The sequence below is a fragment of the Rhinolophus hipposideros genome (assembly GCF_964194185.1).
Source record: "Rhinolophus hipposideros genome assembly, chromosome: 26".
Lineage (NCBI taxonomy): Eukaryota > Metazoa > Chordata > Mammalia > Chiroptera > Rhinolophidae > Rhinolophus > Rhinolophus hipposideros.
In genome coordinates this window covers 15,824,875-15,848,837 of record NC_138072.1, presented here as the reverse complement: position 1 = coordinate 15,848,837, position 23,963 = coordinate 15,824,875, and the positions used below count along the sequence as shown (strand labels likewise).

Genomic DNA, 23,963 nt, shown 5'->3' with positions numbered 1-23,963 from the left:
GAAACAACCAAGGTCACTTAGTTCACCTTTCCTGGACATCCATGTTGGTGGAGAGTGGATGCAGGTGGGCTTGTTCTCCTGGCTATAACATGGAGCAGTAAGAAGACTGAGGTAGAAAGCAGGAAACTTGGGGTCTTGGGCTGTGTGACCTTCAAGGAATGACTGTCCTCTCTGGGCTGCAATTTTCTCACCTAAAAGTAAAGTGAGGGCGTTGGTAGAGAACGACGATGGTCTCTCTGAGGCCCACATTGTAGGAAACGATTCAAATATATAAACAATATTGGTGGTGACTCAACTTCCTTCCCATAAAACGATCCATAGTCAGGGAGGTTTATTTTCAGTTGTTAAATATTGATCAGGCCCCTTCTTTGCTTTTAGAGCTTGGTGATAAGGAAGTTTCAGGCGTGGTGGGGGAGGGACAGGCAGCGGGGAAGACAGGCCACTGTAAAAAGTCAGTGATCTGATTGGAGAGAAAGGACAAAAAGTGTGCGACAGACAACCATGAGTCAAGGTGCATTGCCAAATCCTGAGCGGTGGAGTGAGACGTAAGCAGAGGAAGCATTTAAACCAAGGGAGGGCCCAGAACACCAGAAGAGGCTTTGGGGAAACACTGAGCGTGGCCCTGAGGGTGCTTAGGCAGAGGGTATGGAGGGCACTGTAGGCCCAGGCAGTGATGGGAGCACAAGCTCGGAGCAGCAAGAGCGTGGCCTTAGGCAACAGAATGAGATTATATTATCGAAGGCGATATTCTTAGTGGATGTAATGACAGAAAGAAAATTTAAGCCCAGCTGAGGTTATACCTCGAACATCTGGCAACTGTAATAAGAATGATCGTACAGTCGTGCACCCCTGAATGACAGGGATACGTCCTGTGACATTGGGCCATTTCATGGTCGTGCAGACGTCATAGAGTGTGCCCTTACATAAACCTAGATGTACAGCCCACTACACACCTAGCCTCCTTTATGTAGCCTCCTGAGTCTAGGCTCCGAGCCTACACGCCGTGTTACTGCAAAACAACACGAGATTAAATCAAGCACGAGAGAAAATGATGCAATCAGGAGATGTAATAAACGCGAGACGTATGAGGCTGCTGCTGGCATAAACCATGTATTGTTTTATAGCAAAGTCTTTTTTTATAAGCAGAAAAAGTACACTCTTAAAGAACAGGAAAAGGTAGAGTAAATACATAAACCAGTAACAGTTGTTCGTTATTACCGAGTATTGTGTACTGTACATAATTGTATGTGCTATACTTTTACACGGCTGGCAGCAGCGCGGCAGGTTGGTTTACACAAGCACATGAGTAATGCATTCCACTGAGACATTTCACTAGGTGACAGGAATTTTTCAGATTCATTGTGACCTTATGGGTCTGCCCAGAGGAGAAGTCTGTGGCCCCGGACACTGGCTCCATCTTATCTCCAGTTTGGGAAGAGTTTACCCTCCAGGTAAAGCTCTAAGCAGACAGTACAGCCAGCACAGCCGTTCATGGGGCCGGGGGCGTGCGGAGCTGGCTCTTGTTGGTCAATAAAACCACACAGACCGATCCTCTCTCTTTCCCTCTCATCTCTGATGTTTTTGGTTCCTTTCAACATTAGTGCACTATGCTTTCCGATGCTCTGTTTTCCTAGTGCCCGTACCTTGAATCAGAATGAAGACAGTGGGTGGTGGAGGGAAAGCGGATGGTGATGGGTTCTCGGGGATGGGAGTCTGGGGGTGGACAGAAGCACATCCCCTGAGGAGTGCTGTGAGGTGTCAGGTGCCCTGTTTCCTGAGATTTGACCTAAGAGGCAGCATCTTTGAACTCAGTGTGGGCTCTTCTGTCTGGACTCAGTGGTGTCTCCAATGGAAAGCCCAATGTCAGGCTTGTCCCCTGAGCCACCAGTGCTGCAGAGGACAGAGTGAGATGGGCTGTGACTGGTCAGTGGCCCCTTTTAATGCATGCAGCTGGCCGCCATGTATTAAAAAGGTGAGGGTGGTTTCAGCCTCTGTTTAGGTAGAGGGGACCTGATTGAAAGTTTCATTAAAATATCAGCATTGACTTTCTGAAGTCGAATCGGGGCCGTTTCATATTGCAAAACTATATTGGCAGTTATCAGCTTAAGTGTCTTTTTATACACTCAACTTCTGCCCATCTGGATTGAGTGCTGGGCTAATGAGCAGTGATTGATCAAGAAGAAGAAGGAATCCTGACCCACGGGCATCAGGAGGAGACTGTTTCAGGATGTGTGATCCCCAATCAGACAGGCCGTGTCCAACAGGGCCCCATGCCACCACTGCCCAGCTGACGTGCTTTCCCCACAATTTCCTTACCACGGATGCCCCCTGACCTTCCAGCAACTGGAAGGAAGTGGTCACTGGCAGAGACTGGGCTCAGGCAGAAAGCTGGAGGCGTCTGCTTGAGAGGTGGAGCATGCAGAAAACCAAAGAAATCACATCCATGTGAGAACCCAGACAAGGTCCTGTGACCAGGCTTCTCCCAGTGATAGCATGGCTTGTGGGCACCATTGCTTTCTGTGCCTTTCCGAGCAAAGCAAGGACACCGTCTCTCCCTCTGAAACTTCCTTCACAGCCTTAAACGCCATTTCCTCTCGTCTGACCACGTGCCCCTGCCCTAGTCCTCAGCTTTCCCCATCGTACTCTCAGCAAGGCTTGCAGTGCACCTGTGGAAGACATGGGAGAGGGTGGAAGGGCTCCTCAGTGGGCGGCACAAGACGTGGTGGATATCTGTTTATTCATGGAATGGATGTACAGGTAACCAAATTCAAAACTCTGAGAAAAGCCATGATACCCGAACACGGAAGCCTCGCTCCTGGACTCCAATTCCTTTGACCTTAGGTACTCACTTCTCCCCTTGGCAGGGAGTGCTATGGTGAAGAAGTTGGAAAGGCGCAAGGTAGCATGGAAAGACGGCAACTGGAATTAGATAGCCTTTAGGATATTTCTGGTAAGCTATCGTAGCCCGTGAAATGTCATTGTCAATTCAGGCTGGTTACCTTCCTCTCTCCCCCATCAGGATGATCTCCACTCCCGTCCCGATGCCCTGGGGTGAGAATCGTAGGGAGAGAGAGGGTGGCCTTTGTTCCAGCTATTTTCCCATCTGGGGTAGCCAGACTCCAAAGTGGACCCCGATGGCCCCTGCCTCCTGGTATCCACACCCTGTGTAGTCCCCTCCTATACTGTACCAGGGCTGGTCTCTGTGTCCAGTAGAGTGAGATGGAAGTGATGGTATGTCAGTTTCAAGATTCGGTCATAAAAGACACTGCTGCTTCCGTCTTGGGTGCCCTTTCTTGCTCTGGAGACAGCCATAAACAGTCATGTGGAGAGGCGCCTGCGTCAATGAACTGAAGCCTGCCCAGCAGCCACATGAGTAAGCTAGAAGTGGATGGTCCAGCCCATCAAGGCCTCCGATGACGGCAGCCCCGTCTGATAGCTTGACTGCAGCTCACGAGGGACCCTGAGCCAGAACCACCCAGCTGAGCTGCTTCCAGATTCCTGACCCACAGGAATGTGTGAGAGAATCAATGTTTGTTGTTTTTTAGCTGCTAGGTTTGGGGTAATTTATTACATAGCGATAGATCACTAATACACCACCCATTTCATGACACAGCTCAGTTCCTCCCTCCTGTCTCATGCCAGCAGGCCCTTGGAAGAGTCATCCACAAACGCCTGACATGTTTCCCCAGCTGGGGCCCAAACACTGAGACCCATTACATTAGGACCACTTTCAGAGAGGTGCTTCCTGATGTGTCCTCAGCATTGGGGGAGGTGAGGAGCAGGACCAGTCACCCTCACTAGGCTCTGAGGACACATGATCAAACCCAGAGAAGAAAGCATCACAGGAGGCCCTTCAGTGCTGGCAGCCCAGAGGAATGAGGGCTGCCGGGAGGCTAGGGCCCCGTCTGCACCTGCAGGGTGCCCAGACTCTCTGCTTCCCACACCCCTTTGTCAGCCAGAGAACTGAACACCCTCCGCTGATGCTGGCCGTGCCTTAGTATCCCCAGAGGTTCTGCAGCAGTGCCACCTGACAGAGGCCGGAGCTGAGGCCCACAAGGCAAAGCGGTTGGCTCAAAGCCAACTAGCTTGCTCAGACCGACTTAGAACAAAACAAAACTGTTCGCTGGCTCATTTTAATTGTAAATGTCTCGGACGCTAAGGAAACAGACATTTACTTTGCTCTAGGGGATAATGTTTCCTAAATCAGTGTGTGTGTGTGTGTGTGTGTGTGTGTGTGTGTGTGTGTGTACAAGATAAAGATTTGGACTCTACAGGGTGAGGCCAGTCATGAAACCCAGATGCCTCGACGACACGGTACACTTCATAGAGAAAATTAACTGCACACAGCGTCCCTCACTGTCCTCCTCATGCCCTGACCATCCAGGTGCTGCCGGGACTGCCACCACCATGGGGAGCTTTGCTTGGTCCTGATTCCCTGGAGGAGACAGTGAGAATACAGCCCCATGTCTCGGCCCTCTTCTGCTCCCTCAAAGACTTCCGGCTCTTTTTATCCCTCTGAGGTTGTGGTACTTGGTGCTTCCTTAGCCTCAGCAGATCTCTCAAAGTTGGAGGAAAGTAGAATGTCTCTTTCCGGAAGGGTCATCGGGCCATGCTGGCTCAGCACTGGACAGGCAGAACCTGCTAGCATTAGGGCAAGCAGAGAGGAGGAGGATGGGGAGAGAGAAGAGGAGAGAGGGCACTGACTGCTCTGACCACCGTGGTGAGCGGTGCTGTAAGGACCCCCGCTCCCAGGATCAGCCCCCAACGCCTGCTGCACATTTGCCAGGCACTCCCGCAAAACCAGGACCGTGTAACCTTCCTGTTCTCGGGGCTGCCTAACCAGGGGGTGCGAAGCTCTGGCTCACTCCCCTTCATTCTCACTCAGATCTGACTTCGAATGGTGCCTTTATCCATTTCGTTGGAAAGTAGAATTAGATAAAGCCCAAACTCAGCTAGCCAAGGCTTCAGGCAAACCCACCTTCTTTCCTCAAACTCAGGAGGGGACCACATATCAACTGGGAATAAATTAGATCAAGCTCCCTTCAGCTTCAGGATAAACCTGTTGGGATGGCATCAGCTTTCCCAACCATCCTCCTTCCCAGCAGAAAGCAAGCCTCCTGAATGCTCCTTGCCCTCAGAAGGCGCTGCCAGGTAGGTGTGTCTCAGGAGGTGGCTGTTCTTTGAGGCGAGGCAGCAGCATGACCTCTCAGGGCCTCTCAGGCCCAAGCTTCCCTTCCAACGGCTCAGGTCTGGAGCGGCCCCACCAGCTCCTGCTGGGAGAGGAGCTAGAACCAGTGGAACAAACAAGATAGACGCCGAAAGAAAGGGATAGTTCCTTTCCAGACCTGGATGAAAAGGTTAGGCCTGTGCTTAGAAGGCAGGTCACGGCTTCACTCACTCGTGCCACCAGTCAAAAAAAAAGGTGGTGCTTGGTGCAGTGGGTCCCCTGCCCTGCCCGGCCAGTCCTGTGGTGTCCTAATCCTCTGTAGACCTGCTCCCAAGGGCACAAATCAGCATGTCATCGCTCTTTATACTTCCCAAGTTACTTCCTGTGTGTTTCTCATCTCCCCAAATCGATTATTGATGCTCAAGGAGCACCCACTCTGTGCCGAGTTCTGTGGTATTTAATCTCAATACAGCCTTTGGGGAATCATTTATTATCTGATGTTTTTGTTATTTTGGTGGAGAATGTGGGCAGTGGATTTCTTTTTAAGCAGGAAACACTGAGACCTTGGGCAAGTGACGTAAGTTCTTTATACCTTAGTTTCCTTTTCTGTGAGAATTCAATGAGATACTAGGTTTGCCTGTAACAGAAAACCCCCCAGTAACAATATAGAGATTTATTTCTCATGTAAAAGTCTTTGTAGGGCATATTTAGGGCAGTGGAAATACTCTGTATGGTACTATCACGATGGATACGTGTCATCCTACATTTGCCCAAACCCATAGAATGTGTCAGGATGTGAACTATGGACTTTGGTGATCCGAAGTGTGGATGTAGGCTTATCACTTACAACAAACGTACCTCTCTGCTGGGAATGTTTATGGTGGGGAAGGTTGTGCCCGTGTGGGGGCTGAGGGTATATGGGACATCTGTGTACCCCCCTCTCAATTTTGCTGTGAACCTGACAATGCTCTAAAAAAATTGTCTTTGAGAGAAAAAAAAGAAAAAGTCTGTTAGGTGATCATGTAAAAGTCTCCAGAGTGCCAGGCATCCAGGCTCCTTCTGTTCTTTTTTCGGTTGTTCACACTGTTCATGGACCAGCCATCAGGCCCGCGTTTCATCCAGGACAAAGGAGAAGGGCAGACCCCCACCCTTTACAAACACTTTCTAGCAGTGGCACGTAACACTTCTGCTTGTGGCACGTAACACTTCTGCTTGTATTGTGCTGGTGGGAGAGTCAGTCGCACATACCACACAGGGGCAAGCCCTCCATTCCAGGGGGCTGTGGGCTCTGCCACAAGTCAGGGTCCCTCCTGCCCAGGAAGAAGGAGAGCAGGCATGAGGGGAAAGCATGGTGAGTCGGGTCGGGCACATGATCAGTGTTTTCTATAGTATTCTCGTTATCAGTAAATAAATAGTGTTTTCTGGAACTCCTGGTACTACAATGCCAACACTAGGACCCTTTTTCCCCTCTTGACTCTCATCCAAGCACATATCCATGCTGAGGGTGTGGGCAGTATGGCTCACAGTTCTAGACGATGTGTTTTGGTGCGTGTGCACGTGTGTGTATTTCACAGGTAGAGATTGGGGGTGGTTCTAAAGGGGAGGCAGGGGTTTCCTGAGCCTCTGGAGGTAAAACCTAAATGCGTTTAACGGTGTGGAAAGCTTGAGGTGCGCGACAGGAGGTGGGTGTGTGCCGCGGACCCCCCTGGGGTACCTGTCATCCCCCAACCATTTGCATCAAGAGAACATATATTTTAAAAACTGAAATTCAAAAAGAGTTACTCCCTCGTAGGTTCTCAGAGACGGAGGCTCATCCCAGCGCTGTCCCTTGACACCCCGTCCCCCGTGAGGAAACCCGCCAACAGCACGGGGGTGCGCTGGGTGGACGGCCCCTTGCGCAGCGCCCAGAGGGGCCTCGGGGAACCTTTTGAGATTAAAGTGTATGAAATCGATGACGTGGAGCGGCTGCAGCGGCGACGAGGGGGCAATAGCAAGGTGAGCCTCCTCCGCCCCCCACGGTGGCAGTTCCCCCGGCAGGTGCTGGGGCGGGGATGGGGGCAGTGCCCCTGAGAAGGGCCTGAGACCCGGGGAGGCTCCACAGCAGGCTTCTGGTGTGGGTGGGAGGCGCTGGCTGAGGGCCAGCCCAGGACTTCAGGGAGCTCCCTGTTTCCCTGCCTGAAACATCGTCAAGGCTCAGAGGCTCGGGGAGCTGGCGGCCTTGGGGGCTTTTGTGGCTCCAGCTTGGAACACCAGCTGCCTTCTCCATCTGAGCAATGCCCTCCATAGTCTTACCCTGTGGTTGGGCTGTCTGAGCTGTCACGACTGAAATTCGGCTGGGATGGCCCAGGCCCCTCCCGAACTTCCTAGTGACAAGCTCCTTTCCACCGACTATGCATAAGCAGCCCTTTCTAGAAGAGCACCCTCTTGGAGCGGGCTGGGAGCGGGCTTGGAGCTGAAGGTTCTTTTCCCTTCTTGCCACCACCCGTTTCTCCTTCTCGTCTACCTGCCAGGAGGTCATGTGCTTCAACGCGAAGCTGAAGATTCTGGAGCACCGCCAGCAGAGAATTGCCGAGGTCCGAGCCAAGTACGAGTGGCTAATGAAGGAGCTGGAGATGACCAAACAGTATCTGATGCTGGATCCCAACAAATGGCTCAGCGAATGTAAGGCCCGTGGTTCATTTGCATCCCTGCGACTACAGGGTTCACCAGCGAAACAGTCTGGGACGCGAGCCAGGGTGATCCGGACACGGATGGTGCCTGTGTCTGAATCCCAGGGCCTCTGATGCCCATCAAATGGAGACACTCGCCCTGCGTGTGCAACCCCACTCTCGGGTGGGGGGAGGGCAGATGGGATTGGTGGGGGCAGCAAGGGGGTGGTGAGTATTGCTCTTGTAAGATTCTTTTGTGTCTTAGTCCAAGGAACCTGCAAATGAGAGTTTCCCCCTGCATGTGGCAGAAAATCACCCAGACAGACATGAAGGCTCTATTACAAACTGCTCCTAGGCCACAAAATCATATTGCATATCTAGCCTGAAATAGACAAGAATTTATGGAGGTCTTAACAGGGTAGATGGCACAATCCTAGAAAAGCCTCATTGAGGATCCAGAAAGCAAGAAAAACATTTTTGAGTGAAAAAAAAAATAACACTCACAGGGTTATTTCCATTTAATAGAAAGCCTACGATGACAGTAGCCATCTAATAACAATTCAGAACAATTTTGCTGTCTTTGAAAGATGGATTCAATTGCCTCGTATTTATTTGTTCCTAACCCTTCCACTTACCACAAAATAAAGCTCCAATCTGGTCCCAACTATTACACTGACATGAGACCCAGTGTGGGAAGACTTACTATGTGGAGTAAGATGCATTCTTGCCTTTAAAATTCCTTTACCTCCTTTTCCTGTCCAGTTCTTTTCGGCTCTACTCTCCAGCCCTTCTGCCTTCCCTGTGCTTCCCTCTTTTCACAACTGCCCCCCAAAACATCACATAAACCTTTCACCAGTGTTCTCTGGCCAGTGGAGGGTGCACAGCAGGCAGGGTCTGAGGCTTTAGGAAATATTGGGTGAAATGATACTGGGTGAACAAGAAAGAGACAGGCTCTGTCAGCCTCCTAGCTGGGCCCTACCACTTAGAAAAATCTGTCTTCCAGCAGTTTCCTTTCCATAAGAATGAGATCATAATGCCCCCCTGCGTACCTCATTGGGTTCTTGAGAGCACTGTGACCAATCTATAACGCAGACTGTCATGTTGAGCTATGCCATCGGCGGCCATGACCAGAGTCATGCATTTGGGATGCTGGCTAGTTGGGGGGCCTTGGGTAAGACACTTAAACTCGCTGAGCCTTGATTTCCTTAACTGTGAAATGAGGTACATAATGGTACCTACATTCCACTGCTTGGCCCATGATGAGAGCGCAGTACCTGGTAGTTGTTAGTATTATTACCATCATCCCAGACTTCAGCTGAACAGATGTTCTCAACCGGAGATGTTTCCCGAGTGCCTTCTTGCATGACACACCGACTTAGGTCCTCTGTTAGAAATCTGGACAAAGACATGGACTCCTGCTCTCGAGGGCACTTTCCTCGGAGGCACTGATGAGGCAGATAAGACACCAGGGCAAGAACCAGTGTCCGACCGTGGCACACACAGGGAGCCTGAGGCCATTTCTCTCCCACCTGTGGATGCCCTTCTCCTTCTTTCATGAATCCCCAGGCACTGTAAAATCCCAGGGCGGCCATTCGGGCGGTGCCCCTTCATTTTTACTGTTATCATTAAAATTTTACTTTTTGAGAGCTGTTTATGCCTAAGGCAGGCTTGAAAATTGTCTTCATCTCACAAAGTCACACTTTTGCCCAGGAGAAGCTCGTCTCCTTCTTGCCTTTGTGCATGTCAGGAATCAGTGGGTTTTGATGCTGAGAAAAGGGGCACCCAGAAGGCCTCGTGGCGGAGAAAGATGGATTGGTTCCTTAAGATGAATGGAGTCCAGAAAGACCCAGTAAATATCAATGAGGCTGCATGCAGACCACGGCCTGAGTATGGGGAATAGCCCGGATATTGGCGTAGAAAATGTGTGCTGGCGTCCTTTGTATTTTTATTTTTTAATTCTGAATCAGCCCCTTTGGAGGTGGTCCGGTCATGCAGCCTGATGTAATTGTGGCAGGGTGGATTTTTGTTTTGTTGTGTTTTGAATGTTAGACCGATATTCAGAAGCCCTCAGCCTCATTCCTAGCCCTAGTCCTTATGACCTGTGTAACCCTGAGCAGGGCACCTCGCTCCTCTGGATGTCAGTGAACTCTCCTGTAACAAGAAGTCACATCGGGGACCAACCCTTATGTCTACAGCGTGTTGTCAAAGCACGTTCCCATTCGTTTTCTTGTTTTCGTTTTATTCTTCTTGGCAACTCCACTTAGGGAGGGCAGGCAGAGGGGCAGTTAGGACTTTCATTTTACGTTTCAGGAAGCCGTGCCAGCAGGTTAGGTGGCGTCCACCTGGGAGTCAAATGGCCATGGATTCTGGGGCGTTCCCTGTCGTCCTGGCTGCAATCTACATCTTGCTCCCCATACTGGGCCCCCTGTCTAATGGCAGGTAGTTAACAGTATTCTACTCTGAACCTGCGAGAGGCAGAGTGACAGGCAGGAGGGGACACCACGCCCTTCCCAGAGAGGGGCAGGTGTGGGCGTGGCAGGCTGGGCCCTGGCCGCACAGTCAGATGCCCTTTTCCCCTTCGCTCACATCTTCCTCAGCTTGTCCTTCTTTGCAGTTGACCTGGAACAGGTTTGGGAGCTGGATTCTCTGGAGTACCTGGAAGCTCTCGAGTGCGTGACGGAGCGCCTGGAGAGCCGCGTCAACTTCTGCAAGGCCCACCTCATGATGATCACTTGCTTTGACATCACCTCCAGGCGCCGATGAAGAGAGCCGGGTTCCCGCAACCCCAGAGCCAGTCACACGCACCACGGGGCCCCGGTGCTGGCGGCGCTCAGAGACCACAGAATGAGGATGAAGGTTGGTGGCAAGTGTGGAGTGACGTTGAGCGGAAGGCAGTTTTTCTTTTGTTTTCTGTAGGAAAGGTGCAAACACCACACACGCATGGGAGGAGAAAACGGTGGGAAGCCCAAGGGATGTGCAAGCCCCGTGAGACTGAAAAAGCACTTTGAGGAACTTTGAAGAATTTGTTTGTACATAAGAACTGCTGGCAAGAGACCTCACTCTTCTCCTGGTTTTGTGAGAAAGGGCTAAGGTGGACGTGGGATTGCTGTTGCAAGCTGAAGCAAAACAATGAGAATTACCCAGAATGACTGATTAAGTGCCTTGCAAATCTTTATTATTATCCAAACATTTATGTTCATACTTTCTTGTGTACAGATGGTGCTAGCCGCAATGCAAACAACAAAACAAACAAAAAAGAAAATCAAACACATTGTTGAAATGTTATTTACAGCTCGTGTCCTCCTGGTGTCTTCTTCTATTTCTGACTGGCTCTTCCTAAGTTGTGTTTGTAGCCCTATTTCCTGATCAGTATTGCATATGAATAAATGTTAACTGTCTTTTACGGTTCTTCTGGTAAGGCCACTCAAACAGAACATGGAGACTTCACTGGCACAAGCCAGTAGGTCCAAAGGAGGCTGGAGTAGCAGGTGGCGTTTGCTTTCACCTCTCCCTGGGCCGCGTCAGCAGGTTGACGCTGGAGCAGTTGTCCGTGAGCTTGAGAGAACGGAAGAGGAGACAGGGGCTGCATCTTTAAGGGGCTAGGAGCCTTTCTGAGCTGGGCCCCGTGTGTCCTTTGTTCTGTATTCAGTTTCCCCTCCAAGTCCTGACACATATACGGGTTCCTTTCCCCACACATCCAGGGCCTTCAGGACCCTCAAAACATTCTTCGTATTCACTTTTATTCCAAAGACTCTGGATTGACAGCTTGAACCAATTCACCAGAGCCATGATTTTGTTTTTTAGTTTTGCAAATTTATTAGAGCAGGGGATTGCTCCCAGTCTGGAGACATCCTCGGGCTTGTGCACCCAGAGATGAGTGTTGGTTTAGAACAAGAGCTGATGTTGGGATTGCACAGGTTTTCTGACGTCCAGAGTCCTGCTGAGGTGGGAGAAGTTGCAGTTCTCCCAAGTTCCAAAGCCTCCATCCCAAGAAAGGACCATCTTGCCCCGCAGCCCTGGCACCTAACGGCAGAGGGAGGTTTCCTGTCACATACCACGCACCCCTGCAGAAGCAAAGCACCACGTTTTATGCATGTGGGTGTTCAGGGCTTGGCTCCCAGGGACTTTGGACCCCATCCTCCAGTTCACGTCTTCATCCTTGTCTCAATTCCCTTAGGGCTCATTATACCATGTTAGTGATGGGAACCCAAGGCACAGAGTGGTCGAGGGATTGTCTGATACCAGCTGTGGGACAGCAGGGGTGTGTCCTGCCTTCCACGTTAGGGCCCTGTGGCCAACCCACTGATGAGGTGCTGGGGGTTTTACAGAGCACTCTTCGTTTCTGCCCTCAAATGCAGCATCTCACGAGCCTATTTCCCGGCTTGGCAGTCCCTGCTAACCAACCCCTCAGCCCCAGGGCTTCCCAAGGAAGAAGAAACTTTTCATTTTTTTGTCAGTGAACCTCTGGACACACGTGGCCCCACACAGCTGGCTAAACAGCCAGCACAACTCAGCCGAACTCTGTGGGAACCAACGTCTTGTGAGTGTCACGGTACCCTATCATTTCCTGGTCAGCTCAGGGCACAGAGGGCCCCATTCGCTCTGTCTGGGAAGTCAGCCCCACAGACAGGAGGCCCTGTGAGTGACCAGTCCAGCTCTGCAGCCTGTAAGAGCAGCTCCTATGCAGAGGAGCACACGGAGGAAATACATCCAAGAGCCAAACGGGCCAAAATGTGGTGAAAGATTCCTCCATAATGGGCCGTTTGCCACTCTAGTTTACCAGGTGCGTCTGTCTCCTTGGGGAGCAGGGCTTCCCCATCTTTTCAACCTGAACCCCCTTCTGCAGGGCCAGCCAAGGCTCTTGTACACATCTGGTCTCAGCACTTGGGTGAAGACAGCAACAGTATGGAAGCTTCTGGACCCCAAGGAGTCCCAGTCTTTTGAGTTTGAGTTTTCCATTTGGAAACCCTTTGTTGGTCTGACATCCACTTTAATTTTACTTCTTGAAAAGCCTTTAATGTGGGGGTTGTCAAAGGTGAGTGTTCTAGTCTTTGTTGGAAACCAATTCACTTGATTAGCAATCAGTAGACTTAGTTATTGCCCTTGGCACATCTTCCCTAGCCCGAGGCCACCATGCAGAACTGACTTCCGTAGCAGGGGAGCCATGGGGCCCTGGAGCCTTCCCTGGAGTGAAACTAAGTGGAAGCATCTGCAGAGATTTAAAATCTCTTCAGTAGAATCTTTCCTAGGGGAGTGGCCTCAGCTGGCCTCCTTCCTAAACCTGCTTTCATCCATTTGTAGCAACTTTATGAGGCAGTAAAAGGGTTGAATGAAGCCAGGAACTATCTTGCCAAGTCAGCTCGGCTTCCCCAAGACGCCACGCCACGAATACCTTGTAGACTGTTGGCTGTGGTGCAAGACAACCTGTGTGCAGGTGGTCCATTTTGGCACTTTCTTTCTTTTTTTCTCAAACCTAAGTAAGCTGCAAACATATTAACGTACCAATTGCTGATTAACCATGTGAAACAATCATGAATTTTATTCTATGATATGCTTGTTCCTGGTTCTCCCTATGAGTTGATCCTTAGGCACCGAGAGAAGCAGGTCCAGCCGACCTTTCGAAAGCCATCCCCATAACTGAAGAATTCAGCCCCCTTCCATGATCAGTGTGAGGTAGGCCCAGGTCTCCTTTTGGTTTTGGTGACAGACAACCCAAGAAGACAAAGAGAATGTCAAAGAACTCATTTCCGTTTGATTATCCACAAAGGAAGGGACAAGAGAAAGGTTGATTTGAAATTAACATATAGACACAGAAGCCTTAATTGCTTGTCTGAAATCTGCCCCCTTCTCCAAATTGTGTAGCGTGAGGAGGAAGCCTTAGCAGCAGAACAAAACTCATCCAAAAATGGGACACAAGGATGTTATTTGCTGGAGTAAATCCATGTTGCATTTCATGATGGCATTTCATGCTGCAACCGGGGATAGTTTGTGTTCTCCTGGGCTTCCAGTCCCCACCTGAGAGCTGCACCCTTTGATCTTCTTGTCCTTGAATTCCCCGCCATGTCACGGGGAAACTGTTGCTAGCTTTCATCTCTTTCAGGTTTGGAACCCCACCTGCTGTTTTATCTCTAATTGCTATTCTGAACATGAGGAACTTGAGGTGTAAATGCAGAGGTCGGTCCCACATAGGTGGGGATCACACAAGGGACCCCAAACGGGAGGGTACAGAAGCCGGGGTTAAAAAGCCACGCAGCCGCAGATGGGAGACACGGCAGCCATTTTGTCTTAAATTAGCTTTAACCTTGAAGTCTGTGTTCACGGAAGTTCGCAGTGGCTTCACCTTAGCCATAAATACCAAATATCTGACACACACACACACACACACACAGACCCTTGTGCTGGTTCTCAGATTTCCCTTCTTGGGCCTTCGATTCTATTGCTCATCATGAATTTGGCTTCACCCACAAGCATTCATCAGGTGTTAGTATTTGGAAGCAGACATCCAACCCTTCTTCCTTGGGAAAGGCTTGCAAGAGCTCACACAGTTAACCTGGTTCTACGCACAGCTGCTTACGTCGTCAGCCACGACTGACCTGTAATCGAGGCTTTCAAAATAACGATGCAGTGAATCCTTTTAAGTTCCTTATCCTAAAACAGATTTGAGACTGTCAGAGAAATGACTAAAGAAGAGTTGATTTCAAAATTGAAACCAGAAGAATTCATGAATTTACTCCTTGCTCTTTTGTGCTGGGATATTGATAGGCCCACTCGTGAAACATATACTGACAGACTTCCTCACTTTTAAAGGCAGTGTGTTTTACCTCCTGAAACTATGCCAGTAAGAAACAGGTTAAAGTACTATTGGCAACTCGCTGATGCTGATTGAACCAGCCATCCCTGTCTCTGGAGCCCGTGCAGTGCGGCCCAGGACAGAGGGCCGCTCTTCAAATCTGCCATATGTGAGCCAACAAAGGCCAATGCAGCCCACTTCTCTCGGGGCCAAAAGAAGCAAAACCAGACAGTCAGCTTCACTGACACTGCCAATCAATGGTCTGAAATTTGGGGGGTGGGGGGCGATGGTCAGGGCACAGGTGGTAGAAATACAGTGTTCCTCTGGATTATAATATCTTTTTCTCCTCCTCCAGCAAATACCTACAAACATCGATGGGTTAAAACTCATAAACTGTGTCACTTAGCAATCTTCCCGACAAACTATGTATTTTTGTCCTCTTATAAACTGCTTATCATTTTCAGATAAAAGCATACTTCCAATCCAGGAGAAATTCTCATAACGCAAGCTCATCTTCTCAAAAAAAGTTTTCTTGAAAATTCTTGGGAGCTAGATTATCCATCCCTAAACAAACACATTCTGCTTTTGGGTGGCCCTACTCAGAACCAGAAGTGATGTCACAACAGTGGACATAGAGTAGTGCTTGGGACAGTGTCAAGCCTTCATTACATACAATCGACATTCTCGAAACAGAGCTGTGGCCTTGTATCCATGAGCATTGGGGTGAGTGCCGAAATACCCATGTCTTCTATGTAGACACAGAACTTACCTTCAAAACTCAAAAGGGTCATTTTTTCATCTGCCATACTACTATCCAACATCTCATATTGTCACACTCAATTTATGAAGAAGTTATAACTTATTTGTAAACTCAGGATGTTGTTTTATACCATCGCTTGTGGTTTATAATTTATTTGTACATCATGGTTGGAAGGCTAGCCAAGTGCCACGCAGCGACGTATAAGTGTGGTGGGTCTGTCTGCGGCGGTTCTTTTCCTTCACTCTATCGAAGTCTGGCAGTGCAGACATGGACTGGGGGAGAAAACATAAACAAATCAGGAGATTAGGGGTTAGTGTCCAGTCCTCAAAGTATGGGGCTGAGTTCAAAATCTAAGCTGTCTCTATGGTAAGTAACTAAAGGGGAAAAGGTCCCTTCATTTTGAATTTGACGACAATGGGCTTGGATATCAGCCTCCATGGCGTCTGCCTGCTGGTTCAAGGCTAAAATCAGAAAAAATGCGACCAGTATTAGGTTCCTACATTTTCCTAAGATCCGTCTCACACCCCCTGGAGCTCCTGAAGGGGTTTTAGCAAAGCAACTAGGGTTCCTTACTTTGGATAGCTATAGTACCTGTTTGTTTGTTTTCTGGAGAAACCAAAGCACTTTAGTGAGTCTTACAACCCATAATACTTAAGGCATCTGTCCCCTCACTGGATCTCCAGGGGCAGGGTGGGGCTGGGGTCAGTAGTCTCATTTGAGAGGCAGCTAAACCTAGGAGAAAGCCTTGAGCTGGGAGTGAGGAAACGGGTGTCAGGCCTGGCTTCCTCGCTCGTTATGCAAACTTGGGCAAGTGGCTTCGCGTTGCTGAACCTCAGGCTCCCCGTGGGAGATTGCGGGTTGTAATAGCTGCCCTTCTGGGATGGTGTAAAGAGAAAATGGTATGACTGATGGGAAGTGCTTTGAAGAATTTAGAGCTCATATAGGAAGGAGCTGGGGGTAATCGTTTGTAGATGACGAAACTGAAATCAGCAGTCACAGTGGCCCAAGTTCACAGAGTAGTTTCAGAGCAGAATTGGAACTCGAGTCCAGCATCTCGGACTCCTCCCTCGGGACGCTGTTGTACCAGGTGTGTGCACAGGTGAGCACACATAACACCTATGTACTGACGTGTGTGTATGTGTGTGCACAGGGCAGATGCATGTGCACTGAAGGTCTGTGACGTGGTGGGCGGGCATAGGACAGAAAACCTGAGTTCTAGTTCCAGTTTGACAATAGTCCTACCTAATGTCTCTAGAACTCCGTTTTCTAATCTGTAAAATGAGGACGTCGTGCTCAGTGATGTTTGTGGTTCCTTCAGCTCTCGTCATGTACGTATGTATATATAAATATGCTTATCTGTAGAAATGGGCCCCTTTGAAAATTGGAGACGAGGCCTGCCCAAGTGCATTTATTGTGTCAGAAACAGAAAATTCACAAATTCATGAAATCCTGTTTTAAATTTCAATGGTAGTATTTAATGTCATTGTGAGAAATTCACTGTTGAACTGGCTAAAACGTTGATGCCGTTTTGAAAATTACGTTCTTAGCTTACAAGTGTTTGCTGTTAAGAATTTTTAATAAAGTTCATTTGTTCAAGTCAGAAATTCAACTCTTCTGTACATGGGCAGTTCCCGACCGCCTGTTTGCAAACAGGCTGGATTTTGTGTCTGGGCCTTTATATAAAAGTTAGCTGTTGGCTTGGTCATGAATATGAGCAGGTTACCTGGAGAACAGTCTGGAAAGGAAAGTGATAGTTCTCACAAACTGGTGACGTGCCTCCATTAAGCTGTGCGCCATTTCCAGTGTGAAGACATTGTTTGTTGGCATATAAGGTGTAATATGTTGTCAAAAAAGAATCTGGTGTTTAAAAAGAATCAAACTATGGTGGCATTAAATGTTCACTTTTATTCTCCTCAGAGTCATGCATTCCTCTTTATCTGACTTACGTTTCTGTGTGGGAGCGGAACATTCAAGGCCTGGGGGTACTTCTCACTGGAGCAGCGCCTTGCTGAGGGGTTCCTCCCAGGCCCCCGGGAATTTCCTAGATGAGGCCTGGCTGGCCTCCAACAAGTTCAGAAGCTCAGCTGGGGGTGGGTGGCAGTCGCGGGTGGAGTCACACAGCCCTGGCTTCGTTCTGCGTCCCTGAGAGTCAGGCACGGGGGTGGTGGTCACACGTGAGAGGTGTGAGAAGCTTGTGTTGATGTGGTTATATTTCTGTTGGCCTAGTGAGTCTTCCTCAGTCCATCGTCTCGGGCCCCCACAGGTTACAGGCATTCTCAGTCACTGCAGGTCACTGGGGCCTGGACACACGGACCCTTGTTACCACAGCACTTGTCTCCGCTGTAAGTGGGTACACTCAAGTAAGAAAGCAGAAACAGATCAGAAAGTGGCAAAAGGTCTCTTACCCTCAAGGATAATCTCTTCCCCTCCAATGCAGACAGTTCCCTCTGAGCAGCAAAAGGCACTTTCCAAGATGTTGGTACCACATCCATCCAATCAACTGAGTGCTTCACACTCCCCAGAGAGAGCAGCAGACCGCTCAGAGCAAACCCACTGAATCCCTGAATCCCTGATTCCTTGCCCTGAATCCATCTCCTATGCTGCTGAGCTGGTGTGGACATGCACACCACCCGGGCCTCCCACTTATCTGCTCCCCAGATCCTCGGCCAGACCTCCTTGGGCCACTCTAGCAGAAGCTACAAGTTCTTAAGAAGCCATATGCCGTAAGGCCTTTCTAGAAATAACGCCATCAACAGAAGAACAAGTGGAGGTGCTCCCTAAATAGCCATTCGCCTGGGAGAAGAGAGAACATAAAGGCCATATTTAGAATTGGTTCTAATCCCCTCACTCCTCCCTGAGGGAAAAACTGTCCAAATATATGATCGTGGTTGTATTTGTCCCTCAAACCATTAAACTCTCAAATTGTTATGAATGTTACTTTTATTCTTTCTATCCTTTCAATCCTGTATTTTTGCCTCTAGGAGGGTATTAACATCTGTCCACCATGGCGCCGTAACATACTCCCAGATACCGCTGGGCACTGGGAGGACATGAGAAACAAAGCAAGGTAACGTGGTATCCGGTGACAAGAGAGTCACGCTCTACACCTCCGTGGAGAAATGCCTCCGTGTTTAGGGCCTACAGTGTCTGATGTTTCCACTTGCTCTTTCGGTGGAAGCCATTGTTTCTAGAAAACCCTTATAAACATACAGAGGACTTGGCGTGTAAACACACTGGCCTGTCAGTGGCTGCTGTGCTCCTAGCACCCGTGGGTGTCTTGTTCTTCTATAGCCCCAACCTGGAACATAGTGGTTACTTTAACAATATTAGTTGAATGAATGAATGAATGAATCACTTTTGAGAGAAAAAGAGAGGATAAAACCTGCACAGGAATCTGATGAAAATTCAGGTTCCCTTACCAAAAGGACCCAAGGTCTGCACTTAACCAAATGCCCAGTTGGGATTAAGTCCCTAATTCACAGTGGAGCAGGGGCACCAGGCCCACATTGGGTCAAATCCATGCCCTTGGTTTATTATGTGCCTGGCCTTGACCTCCCAACCACTGACCACCACCTTTGGCCTTCAAGCCTCCTAAAGCATTTTTCTCTCCAAGAGATGGAAAAAAGTCATGGTGAAGCCCTCGGATTCCTAGTCAACGTTTAGAAAGCAATCACTGAACAAACCTTTACCAAGCGATTACTTTGTCCCAGACACCACTGGCTGCACTAAATAAAACAGACTCCAGACTTTAAGAACTCAGTACAGCTGGCAAGACTGCCTGGCAAACAGAAACTGCTTTACAGACAGGCAAACACACTCCTCCTCGATGTAGGGTGATGGCTTCCCCCACCAACCCCCAACCTATGCCCCTTTTCCTCTGACTGGGGCCAGTGGCCAAGCCTCACCTCCAGAAGCGTCTTCTTAGGCCAGAGGCTGGGAGGGCAAGGAGACTGGGAGGGAGGGAGGGAGAGAGAGAGGGAGAGAGAGAGGACAAGCATAGGTCATCTTGCAAGCCACTTTATTTCTGTATCTGTGGAGCCCCTGGCAGGCCTAGCCCTACATCCCATCTGTTGGAAAGAGGGGAGGTCCCAGGATACGCCACCCCCAGCACCATCCCAATGCCACTCACCCGGGGCCTTCCAGCCCTTGCTCAGCAGTCTCTTCCCTGTATTTGCCAAGAGCTCGAGAAGAGGGACTGGCTCAATGGCTCAGGTAGTTGGAGCGCCCTGCTCCTAATGCCAAGGCCACCAGTTCGACTGCCATATGGGCCAGTGAGCTGCGCCCTCTACAGCTAAGATTGTGAACAACAACTCTCCCTGGAGCTGGGCTGCCGTGAGCAGCTGGAGGTTGGTGTGAGCTGCCGTGGGCTACCGTGTGCTGCCAGTAGTGGCCGGTGGCCAGCATGAGTGGCCGGCAGCAGCCGGCAAGAGCGCCATGAGCTGCTGTGAGCAGCCAACCGAGGACTGGTGACCGCCTGCCTCAGCCGTGGGAGTGCAAGGCTCATAATACCAGCCTGGGCCAGGGAGCTGTGTCTGCACAACTAGACTGAGAAACAACGGCTTGAACCGGAGTGGGGGTGCGGTCGGGAAGCAGAAGAAGGGGGGGAAAAAAAGAAGTAGAAGAAAAAAAAAGAGTTCGAGAAGAATCCAGGTGGCTTAGGGAGTGAGGAGTGGACTGTCTGCCTCACATCGCCAAATTCCCCAGAAGGGGAGGTGACCCGGAGGCCACCCAAGGAAGGTACTAGTGCTTGGGGCCCACCTACACTCTGGGTAAACAGTGTGCGGATTGTTTGTTTTTCATTTTTAAATTGTTAAATTGCCCTTGCTCAGCCCACATGGCCTTTCCCCTCTTCTCCCCAGTGTTCCCGGGTCCAGACGTGTACATTACATCACGTTGCATGTGCTCTGAAGAAAACTCAAAATAAAAGCCTTCTGCTAGACCACAGAGATCCACAAACTCCCCAAGGTCTCTCAAGACCTGGCAAGAAAAAGGCCTTTTTGTGTGTGTTAACCGGACTTTTGAAAAGCTGGAAATAGAAAATAAAAATGACCTTTAATCTTATTCCAGAGAGAACCACAGTTGTCATTTTATAGACACATCTTTTACTAAGTGTGGATCATCCTTTTGGAGTCTGCTTTCTTCCCCTAATCCCACCATGCACATTTATGTCTCCACTCAGTACATATGCTCCTACAACTGATTTTAATGGCTGCAGAATATTCCACCACGTAGATGGACCATCATGTAGGCACTATTTATTCCCCGCTATTGGGCCTTACAATTGTTTCCACTTGTTTTGCTATAAATTACGCTATGACAAACATATTGAACATAAATCTCTTTTTTGACTTCTCTGATAAGTCCCTTTGGATAAATTCCTAGAAGTAAAACAGCTGTAACAAGGGGAAAAGAAAACCATTATAAGGCATTGTGTGCACACTGAGAATGGCCATGTTTTAAATCGTCCACCCTGAATAATGAAGCCTTCCCTGGCCACAGGTAGAGTCATCTCTTCCTCTCTAAACTTCTATTTCATTGATTAACTTATTTTTGTATTCCAAAAATACGTAGTAAGGAGTTCCAATGTGGAACGGCTCTCCTTCTGTAAGATGCTCCAAGGTCCTAGTATATGAGCTTCGTATCATAATGCAGGACTTGTGTATTTGTCCGTAAATACTAGGCTTCTGGAGGTGGAGGGAAGGCAAACTTTACCTCTGTTCTCTTAGGGTCTTCGGCTGGGTTGAGAATTTAATTGACATAAGACAGATTTACAGGAGGAAAGTATATAAATCTGTTTGATGGAAATTTTACATGCCATGGGAGCCTTCACAAGGAACTAAAAACCCAAAGAAGTGGCAAAAACTAAGTATTTTTATACGAGGTTGAACAAAGAGAGGCAATTGTGGGAAAGTAAAATCTAGGGGAGGCGGAAGGAAGATGAGTTATTTTAACAAGGTCTGTTTGTACACATTTCTCTCAGCCTCAACTCCCCATCCTTGGTGACAAGAATGGTTCTTTCCTCCTGGAACAGGGAGGGGGTCTTTCCCATGGGAGTTTTATCTCCTATTTTCAGGAAGAAAAGGGAAGGTCAGAGCATTCTCCTTGACTCTGCTATCTTACAAGTGCCTTTAGCTGAAAATAATCTTTAGAATGAAGTGGCTTATTTTGGCACAGCAGATACGGGTAGATTTTTCTATGGCCCCCAGTGTCTAGCCCAGAATAAGTGTTATGATCCAGAGGGTTTAGGCAATCACTCTCAGAAAGGAAGTTTTATATTCGTTTGGAGAAAGTTTCCCTGAGGATTCTGACATGCAGCTTAACTCCTGGCCAAAGAGTCACGGATCCTGGGTGCTGGGGGGAGGACTGCACCTTGGAGTTCACTTTGAAGGAGTCTCCAAGCATCTCTGGGCTCAGATTCCTCATCCACAGAAATGAAGCCTCATCTGTCTGCCTGGTCCCCAGGCTTGTTCTGAGGAGGAAAGAAGACTGTACGCAGAAGAATGTCAGAATCTGCCAAGTGCTCACCAGATGGAAGGCAGGAGAGTGACAGACATTGGATTTAATAATTAGAACAAAGACGGTTCTGGCGGGCCTGCTCCCCTCCCCCAGGCCGCTCCTGGACAACTTGCCTCACCCAGCACTTGTCCATTTGTTTGTACATGGCAGTGGCCTCCATCCATTAGAAGTAGACGGGGCTGCATGTCCCCCCACTCCCTAAGCCTGGCTCCCAGTTGTGTGATTAATGAGAAGACGTCTCAGGTGGGCTTCTGCCACATGGACAACATGGTTAGTCGACAAGCTCACAGGGGTCAAGCAGGCTGTTCCCGAGAGCTCCATGAAGTCCTGCTCTGTCCTCAGGACTCTGAGGAGATCCTCACAAGAAGGGCTCACAGGGCTCGGGCTCTGATGGCAGGAGCAGCCAGAAAGCATAGGGGCACATGGCCAAACGGAGCTCTAGACCCAGGGCCCAGCTCTGAAAGGGACGGGGTCCTGGACTGCGAGACTCCGGTACCTGCTTCAGGCAATGGGGGTGGAGCCCAGAATATTTTTCAAGTCTTCAAATCTTCATCGAGAAAAGAAAAATCATTCCTAAATGACTTAGATGTTAATTCATGAGCCTCCTGGTTCGAGTTACTTAATGCAATTTAAAGTGTTTGTTGGAGGGGCTGGCGTGGTGGCTCAGGTGGTTGGACCTCTGTGCTCCTAACTCCGAAGGCTGCCGGTTCGATTCCCACACGGGCCAGTGGGCTCTCAACCACAAGGTTGCCAGTTCAACTCCTCGACTCCCGCAAGGGATGGTGGACTGTGCCTCCTAAAACTAACTGGACTTGGAGCTGAGCTGTGCCCTCCACAACTAAGATTGAAAGGACAACAAATTGACTTGGAAAAAGCCAAAGTCCTGTTCCCCTTCCCCAATAAAATCTTTAAAAAAATAAATAAATAAAAAGTTTATTGGAGGGACTTCTGAAGTGTGGATTCCTGATCAGTCTTTCACATGCTACGAACTGGTTACTCCTGAATGCTGGGTTCCAGACTGTTCCTGCAGAAGCTCACACACATTCCACTGTTTATATTGAACACTTTAAAGTAAATCACCACCCAAATAATATAACAGTCTTTATTCGACAGCTGCTCCAGGACCTACTCAGCACACACCCTGGTGGTGGGGGGCAAAGCTGCGAGGCCATGGCTCATAGCCTTGCCTGCAGCCACCATTTTCCATGAGAAAATGAAACAGTTAATAATAGTCTTGGTTAATACTATTTCTCTGTGAAATGGTGAATTATGGATTTAGACTACATCTGTACTCACACATGCCTGTCAGAAGGAAAGGCAATTCCTACCCTCAAGGAAGGTGCAGGCTACCAGAGGGACAAGGCCCATATTTACAGAAGACATAGGTACACAGTCCAGTCCCCATCTCATCCCCACGGAGGAAGTCGAGGTTGGTGTTTCACAGAGCTTATCTCATGTGACCCCTGAGGTGTGCAAAAGAGAGGAAGGTGCGAGAGGTGATGGATGGAGAGAGAGCTCACGCTCAGCTAGGGGCCATTGCGCTGTATCCACAGGGCGTAAGGGCAGCATAGGCAGCCGGGACGTAACTGTACCAAGAAAGGTCTTCCTACAGTCCACGGGGCCCTCTAAAATGCCCAGCCCCTCACACACAGGATGAACACCTCCTCGGAAGTGCAAAATCGCCCGGGGGGAAGGAGGTCTCAGTGGGCTGCATTTGGCTGGATTGCTGGCAACTCAGAGGACACCGCCTAGGGCCACTGACTTCTCTGAGAATGTTTTAACTCCAGAGGAGAAAGACAACATTGAGTTCTAGAAGACAGACCGGCCTTGAGGGGGTGGCTGACCCATTGAGGGTCCCGGATTTCTAAATAGAGAGGAGGCAGGAGGTGAGAAAGGGTCAGAGGCAGAGAGGAGACACAGTTCACCCACTTCAGTCGCTCAGCCCCTGCGTTTTCCCAAAACCCGGACTGACTTCACCGACACCCCCATTTCTTAACTGGTCCCTTTTCTCCCTGTTTGGGGATCCCAGGATAGAGAATATTTTCATTTATCCACCTCCCCTTTTCCTTCTTCCATTTCACT

The 23,963-nt window shown here is 49.3% G+C and overlaps 1 protein-coding gene across 2 annotated transcripts in view; it reads left to right on the top strand.

Annotated features, from left to right (window-relative positions):
• KIF26B (kinesin family member 26B) overlaps positions 1-17,276 on the top strand; it is a 414,751-nt gene extending 397,475 nt beyond the window's left edge. For both annotated transcript variants that reach the window (XM_081038975.1, XM_081038976.1), the window contains 3 exons: positions 6,960-7,162; positions 7,678-7,828; positions 10,430-17,276. In XM_081038975.1, the coding sequence (XP_080895101.1) occupies positions 6,960-7,162; positions 7,678-7,828; positions 10,430-10,578 (503 nt within the window). In that variant the 3' untranslated portion in view covers positions 10,579-17,276. The remainder of the gene's footprint in view (positions 1-6,959; positions 7,163-7,677; positions 7,829-10,429) is intronic.
• The last annotated feature ends 6,687 nt before the right edge of the window (positions 17,277-23,963 follow it).